The 8,586-nt window shown below is 34.9% G+C and overlaps 1 protein-coding gene across 2 annotated transcripts in view; it reads right to left on the bottom strand.

The window, feature by feature from the left end:
- Positions 1 to 3,539: 3,539 nt before the first annotated feature.
- SCAP (SREBP cleavage activating protein) overlaps positions 3,540 to 8,586 on the bottom strand; it is a 118,590-nt gene continuing 113,543 nt past the window's right edge. For both annotated transcript variants that reach the window (XM_083132178.1, XM_083132179.1), the window contains exon 17: positions 3,540 to 4,769. In XM_083132178.1, the coding sequence (XP_082988304.1) occupies positions 4,590 to 4,769 (180 nt within the window). In that variant the 3' untranslated portion in view covers positions 3,540 to 4,589. The remainder of the gene's footprint in view (positions 4,770 to 8,586) is intronic.

Genomic DNA, 8,586 nt, shown 5'->3' with positions numbered 1-8,586 from the left:
TGCATCAATATACACGATTTGCAAATATTTTTCTTCCGCCTTTGGCAACGCTTTGCTTATTTGTTATTAAAACATGCATGTTCTTACATATGTTTGCCTCTCTAAATTTTCCCAATATACAGGGCATTCTCTTGGCAGAAAGCGTTTCTTCTCATTCCGTTTCGCTATTCCGTTATAAGGTCATAAACACCGGGTTGCGTGACTTTTCGGACACACTGTATTATTCTTAACTGAAATGTTTGGCAATGGATTAAAATACTTTGTGTGAAGATCTACTTTGAGGTTCTTTTTCTGGACACTATTAACGGTTTAATCTGTAGTTTTAAAGTAAAATTAGTCACAATATTAAATGCAATTACACTCTAGTATATGCGAAGCAGAACTGTATTTTCAGATGCTGGCCGACTACAGTATCATAGAAGGCCCGCTCTGAAAGGAGATGAATTGGTTGATTTGGTGTTTTAAGTCAACTTTATACATACTAAAGCTAATCGGGACTGGACCTACAGTTTAAAGTGGAATCCGAACCGAGTGCATAAAATAACGTGAACCGTGTGGTGTAAGGGGTTCGTTTGCTTATGGAATGGAAGGTCATGGGTTCAAACCTACTTCTTTGGGAAATCTTTTTTCGGAAAGTAAACGGTTTTAGACGAGAATGCTTATCTACGTTTCTTGGATATTTCCGTTGATATTTATGCGATTTATGTACAGCATTTCCAGATGCAGAAAGTTGACATGTAAGTTCTTAATATGTGTTAACTTATAACAGCTGAATGAAAGAAATAGTATTCCCTAAAATCCTAACAATCACTGAAAGATTAAAAACATTAGAAGAAGCATTACTTGAGGCATGCACAGAGGCGACGATTATGGAGAGTGGAGGGGCAGATGACCCAGCACTATGCTAAACTTTATCTACCAAGGGAAAGAAACTGTCCTTGCCCTCCCCCCTCTCCCCACCTTACCCCATCAGTTTTGAAACCCAATCGCTGCCACTGAGCATGCATCGCATAAATATTTACAGTAATATCATATAATATTATATTACGTTATTAGAACACTTCGTAATCGGTAAATATAAAGGAAAAAATAATAAGGAAAGAGTGGGATTTGAACCTACGATGTTTCGATCTTGACGAAAACAGTAAAAAAACGAAAGTGCTGTCATCTAACCAACTACTCCAGGAGATTGCTAACAGAAAGGTCAGTGAAACACGTTAATATCAGTTGAAGCAACATTGTGCCGGAGTTTCGAACCATTTTTCGCTAAGAACCAAGGAAAAGACACACTTTGCAGAATCGTTTGGTGTTGTGCAAGGTATCTTTACTAAACATTTCGCATAAAAGCATCATAAATTTGCCTTCTTGCATTCAAATGTGACCGCAATTCCTTCCAGGTGGATGAGAACCTGTTCAGTGTTTCACAATGCACATACATTTTACTATTTTCAAATTCAGAACTAAGAATCTTGAAATATTTTCAACATTCGTATTTCTACTTAACATTTTTTTTGTCTACTCATATATTTTATTACTGCTTTAGGGTATCTTTAATTTATGGAATGTGAAAGAATGAAAAAAAATCACGAGCGTTTTCATTCAGGAAGAAGAAATGTTTCAAAGTTGGCTACTCTTAGTTGGCTCTGAAGCGCTATGCTGCCAAATTTACGAGTTCCGGACTTTGAAATTTTTCAGGGCGGTCAAATAACATGTTGCGAAGTGTACATGCATTAATAATTAAAGCAAGTCTAAATCTCTTCTTAGAGTACATCTTCAGTTTTCATCTTAACTGGCCCTGTGGTAAGGGTTTTTCATTGAATAAAAATATCTATTTTCTTAATTTCCAACTATACCCAAGTAGGGGACGATTAAATAAATGTTAAGAAAAAGGAAAAAGACCAAGAAAGTCATGAAAAAGTCATTTTGGTAAATATATTTGTATTTCTAAATACAGTGGTGCATTACATAACAAGCACCCCACATAACGGACATGCACATGGGGCAGAACATGTCCTGAATTATGCACCACATGCGAATCTAGTCACACATGACCAACCCCTCAGTAGGCATGCATTATTATATTACATGATCAGGTGTGCAGGGACACTGATCAGAACGCTACATTTTAAAAGTAGCTTCGCTACAGCTACGTTTACCAAAAAGTAGCTCACTAAGCTACTCCTGTTCGCTACCCACTACTTCGCTACTTTTGCATAATAAAAAAAAAGTTATAACAACCATATGGATATTCCAAAGTAGCTCCTAGTACTACAGATGTACTTACTGGAAAATAGATTGTTATTTATTATCATGATTCCAGTCATTCGGTAATTTTGATAGCAGTGTTACTTCAGTTACTTATTTTTACTATAGTGTTTGAGAGTAACATATTTATGTAAGCGGCACATCAATTCAAATTTGATATACGAGTATTGCAATTAGGATGATATCAAAATTAATGATTACAACCATACACAAATATAATTTGGTAGGCTTATTTACATTCTCATATTTTCCTTGAGAATAAATATTGAGTTGTCACATAGTGGTTCGGAACCAGTCTCAATTAGCTTATTTGTGCATAAAGTGGACTCAAAATAAGAACGGAAAGATGCCTGGAGGTCCTCCATTCCCCACACTGCTCATCATCATTATTCCTCCTCATTCTCACAATTAGCCAAAAATGGCAGAAAGCGACTCTAGATAAGATAATTACTAAATAAAACATTCATCCTCATTGTCATGATTAGCGAAAGCAACAGAAAAGCGAAACAGAAATATATTGAGGAACTGACATGTAAATTTGACTGTTCTAAACACATTGTAATTTGAAAATTGTGAACAAATATGACGAAAATAAATTGTAATTCCAGAATGTGTATGTCTATTGTTCTTGTAACAATAATTTCTTGCTGGTGAGAACCTATATCCTGGCAATGGTCTATGCTGTTAACGTACTGAGCCATTGATTGCTGGCACTATTGCTGTGTCATTGTAGTGGAAAATGGATCGCTCGTTTCTCCACTGCAACTTGTGTTTTACACAGTAATTAATGACATTTTGCTGCAGGCCATTAGCCAGGATTTTATTTCGAGGGGGAGGGGTCAGCCCTTATCAGCACAGGCAATGCCAGAAATACTATTTGTAGAGGGAGCAGGACACTGATAAAACTTGATTAGTATAAATAATAATGATAATAATAATTATTACCAGGGTTATAATTGTCATTTTACAATAATAACTATTACAAGTTATTGAAAATAAAACAATTTTAATCAAAATGTATTTTTGTTTTGTTTTTATTATTATTATTATTATATAAATGTAGAGATTTTGCTACTCGATCCACCGTATGAGTGAATATCCAACACAAGTGTTGTTAATTACTTTTTTTTATATTTTGTACAGCTAGTGTACTGAAATTCATAGTTATTCTATTTTGTTACTAACTTTTACACATTCCTTTAAAAAAATGCTTTAAAAGTTAGGTCCAAATTTTACTCATAAAGCTTACATTGAAAGAAAACTATAAATTTTGAGAGCTGTGGATCCATTTATTGAATTTGAATAACAATGAATGAGAGCGACTGTCTGCACATACATAATGTAATGTACATATTTGTATAACTATATTGTACAGTCATGGACAGTTTTGGGTTGTAACACTCCCATTATCTTTCAGTGGAATCATTACAACCCAGAAGTGTCCGTGACTGTAAAATATTTTCCGTAACTTATATACGAATAAATTCATACCATTTCCAACATTGGTGGTGTTTTCTATATTCCCTACATTTTTTTGATTCTTTGTGCTTTTGGATCAGGCTCAGGAACTAACATTGTCCTGGAATTGATTGCGTTCATTATGCAAGGCACCATGGCATTAATGTATGAAGTTCAAGTAAACCCCCATATGTATTTGTAAAAAATGTATATTTGTGTCAGTTTGCAACTGGCATGGCCAATTGATTGAACAAATGCATTTATGATGAAATAGTCAAAAACTTTGCAGGCTTTTTGACCATCAGTATTAATGGGTTAAGAAACATACATAACAAGAAAATAGAATTCTAAACATTTAATTTTATTTCCAAAAACCAAAATCTTGGTTCTGAACCCATCTGAAATCAGTATAACTATCTATTTACACACACAAGAACTGAACTTCAGTGAAACAACTTGTATTTATAAAAAAATACATACACTCCACAATAATAATATTTGTACATACTTTTACTCACAGGCTTTGGCAAGCTAGTCTAGAATCACTAGGTGAAAATTACAACACGATAACAACAATAAAGCACATTAAAAAACCATAAGTAAGAAAGTTGGCCTGCTACGTTGATCTGTCATGTATTGCAAGTAAATTTTACAATTAAAAATAATATACCCAGTAAAAACATCTTAAGCTTTAAAATAATGTAAGCCATCATCTCAAGTACTGTTCCACAATTGTTCTACGTGCTACTCTCTCTCACACACACATATATTCACACACACGCAACTCCATAAAGGCACAGATTTGTCCTGATTTTTAAGAGAAACAATTCTTTTACATTATTTCCTACGAAAACTTAACCTACGAATTAGTACATTTTCTCTGCAACCAACGGAAATCGTACTATTCTCAACTGATTACTGTAATCACAAACTATACTGTCTCTAACAACTAGAATCTGCTTCACAAATACACTTCCATCATGGCAACCTAACTTCACCATACGGACGGGATCCCCTGTTCTTACGTCCCAGACAACCAGAGAGCCCTGGAAGTAAAATAATTTATTAAAATTCTAATGCATAAAAGGAATATGGACAGTGAGAAAACCAAAATAATTAAACCAGACAAGCAGATAATGGTAAACATTAAGAGGCGACAGTACTTAACAGGGTGTCTACCAAAATAACAAATACAAAATTCTTGACCTTTTTAGTTTTTCTTAATCTTTATTTATTGGACTCCTACTTAGGTAAAGTTGGAAATTAGTTATTAAGAAAAATATTTATATAATGAAAAACCCCTACCAAAAGGCCAGTAAAGATGAAAACTAAAGCTGAATTTAACAAGAGAATTTGACTTGCTTAAGCTTTATCTATTGATGCATCCTGACTGTACGACTTGTATTTGGCAGACTAGCGAAGTTCTGGCATCTCTCAGCCAGTATAATCTTATGTGGTACTCATGTTGTTGTCCCTTTATATAATTGTAAATACATTCATCCATCTTACCTAACCATCATTCATCATCATCTTAGCAATTAGGCAAAGGGGCAGAAAAGTCAAATAAATCAATCAGTCATTGTGAGAGCAAAAATTCTTGACCACAAATATAATTTCTTGACTTTTTATTAACTTCTTGACCTACTTGTTGATTTCTTTACTTTTGTCTTGACTGGTAGATATCCTTTAAAATTAAAGAGGCGATACCTGATGCTAGGATTTTTAAGTTTTTGGAATTTCAGCATGCTTTCCAGTAAGTTCCTCAGACTGTCAATGTACAATAGAAAGTTCTTGCATGATAATGGTTACATGAATTCTCTTAGGTTTTGAGCAATGTTATTACATATAACCAGGGAAGAGTTTTATATGTAAATGCATATCTTTATATGCTAAAATCAATGTAACCTTTGCAAAACGAGGTAAGTTCAAAAAATGCTTTTACTACATTTTCCCTCATTGTGTTTAATTCCAAAGGTTTTTCATTCATCTGTATTCAGTACATTGTGTACTCTGTTTAATTTAAATCTTGACAATAGACAATGTATCCATGTGAAATATTCTCTAATTACTTCATGCAATACTGAAAGTCTGGTAATTGTTCCCTTTGGTAACAACAAGTAAAGCACACTTTGTATTTGAATTTTACATTACAATTAATGTCATGCAAGCCAAATGCATTATATTTAGCTAGGGAAGCTGCTTACTTAATAAAAATTGTCATTTTTTTAACAATTGTAAGTACAGTCAACTCTCGATTCAAGGACCTTTCACAGTTCCCGGGAAAAGGGTCGTTATTTCGAAGGGGTCGTTATTGGAATTTGCCCCAATTTTCTGCTTAAACGGAGCTCAAACGGACACAAAGATGCATAGGAGATGGTAACACAATTTATCCTGGTAGTTATACAACCTGTTATGCACAGGACGAGTGTTGTGAGAAGGAAAATAGAACATGAAAAAGTTTTCACAAAAAATAATGTTACTTTCTTTCAATTGTCCACAGTCGTTGCTTTTCCTGGAAATTCTTACAATTATAGTTCATGAGAAAGCCGCTTGCACCGAGACCAATGGAAAGGAAAACAATCTCTCGCTTATTGCAAGCGAAACTCGAAGAATCTTGACACCAGTTACACTGGCGCCAGCAAAAGTTGGGAGATAATCGGGCAGAATGAATGTTGGATTTTATACGTGTCTAGTGGAGCATTGTCTGTTACAAGATTAACTGGTAAGATTAGATCTCTCGGGAGAAACAACACAACCTTTATAGGCACCAGACAAAAAAAAAGGGCAGGGCTGTAATTTTCGTTCTGGCTCGGCTGTGTAAAATACATCGCAAAAATAAAAAAAAAAACAACATTTTCTTTGCTTCAACCAACTTCATTCACCCTCCCCCCTTCCCCATTCAAGGGAGCAGTCCAAACTCCTTCCTTGACTTGCATTGTAATCCAGTGTGAAAAAGGAACTTGCGATTTGTCTTCACCCAATGCGTATTCTAGGACACGTCATTAAACAGCGTCCCAGTCGAAAGTCATTTAGGTTTGGAATTGAATTTCACTTTAAACTGTATATTTAGTCCCGATTAACCCATCAGCATAAAATGAACAAGCTTTATGAAACTGCGCACTTTTACATATCAAAATGGTAGATCGTTATTTACTCTCACCTTAATCGATGATTTAATGTTGGATATAGGAGTATTCCCAATGTCAAACACCTACTCCTCCAAAAGTTTTCCCCTTGAATAATGTCTTTTTAATCGATCTCAGCGACCATTCCTACATTGACCACTTTTTTTTCTTCACATGAATGGTTCTGAAGAAAAGCGGATGTGAATTAAATTTACAGTTTTGCTTATCAGAAGGCGCAGAACATGAAGTTGTTTTAACTCTTGTTTTCCTTTCTGGAGATCGAATTTCGTTATCGTCAAATGAAAACAGCTTTGCAAGATTCAAAACAATAATTTTTTCCTTCGCGCTGGATGAGTCATTGCTGTTATCGGCAAGCAAGAGCTTTGCAGAAGCTACAAAAACAATGGACAGAAAATAAAGCCATAGATCCTAAACACACATTCTTTTATTTTGTATATTGCCAATACATAGACCTGGAATCACGTGCAAAGTCTTTTACCTTCCAACATCCTTTAATTTATCAATTAGACATACCCTTATATACCCAATGCAATATCCATTTCAGGGATTTAGGAAGACATATCATGTATAAAGAGAAATGGCCAACACACCTAATCATATATACTGATGGATCCAAAGACCGCCTAGGTGTGGGTTGTGCTTATTTCATTCCAGATCAAAATATAAACAAACAATTCCGTTTACCACCTGACACTTCTATTTTCACTGCAGAAAGTTATGCAATATATAAAGCTCTCACATACGCTATCCATAATAATTATACAAAAATTCTCATCATAACAGATGCTTTAAGCGTATTAATGGCGCTGAGTTCCTCAGATTTGTAAACATCCTTTATTCATCATACTTATAATCCAACAAACTCAGTATGCTAATGGAAGAAATATCAACGTCCAGTTTAGTTACGTAAAGGCTCACCAAGTAAACACGGGAAATGAACGTGTGGACACATATGCCAAAGCCGCTCGATCATCGGAATCTACCTCACTTGCGAGACTTCCATACACGGACCTTCTTCCAAGAGTTAAATATAAACTTCAAGATAAATGGAAACAGTGGTGTATAGAACAATTTCAATCCACGGGCAACACATATAAATGGTTTGCAGAACATTCACAAAACAAACCTTGGTACTACCCATATAATTTTCCAAGATCAGTTATTACTTTTATAATACGTCTACGTACAGGTCATGTTCGCACTAATGATCATTTATCACGACTACATATTACAACAAAACAAGCCTGCGCATGTGGAGAAGATAATCAAGATGCTACACATCTCTTTTTACAATGTCCCAATTTCGACAGAGAACGAGATAAATTATATAGTGGTTTACGTCGAAATAGAATTCCATTCCCTACATCTCTTACTGCCCTGCTCACGGACCCTACTCCTCCCACCATATGGCTTCTTTATGGATATGCAAGAAGATGTAATTTGACGATCTAACAAACAGTATAAATAAATATCAATAGATGTTTTTTTTTTTCATTCTTGTGAAATATAAGTGAATAGCGAACTAAATACTTTAAAAAAAAAAAAAACTCAGGAAGATGACTAAAATCGACTACCAGTTGATAGGGTCAGAAAAAGAAGAAGAAGAATTGCAGAAGCTAGACAAAACACTGGCGCCAGCTGCATCGTAAAAACAAAGGAGACCGGCTGGAAGTTCGAGCAACAGGTGGCGGAAGAGAAAAATCCCAGCATTTTAAAT

Source organism: Lepisma saccharinum, chromosome 12, assembly GCF_977018435.1.
Source record: "Lepisma saccharinum chromosome 12, izLepSacc3.1, whole genome shotgun sequence".
In the NCBI taxonomy this organism is placed as follows: domain Eukaryota; kingdom Metazoa; phylum Arthropoda; class Insecta; order Zygentoma; family Lepismatidae; genus Lepisma; species Lepisma saccharinum.
This window is presented reverse-complemented; position numbering and strand designations above follow the sequence as displayed.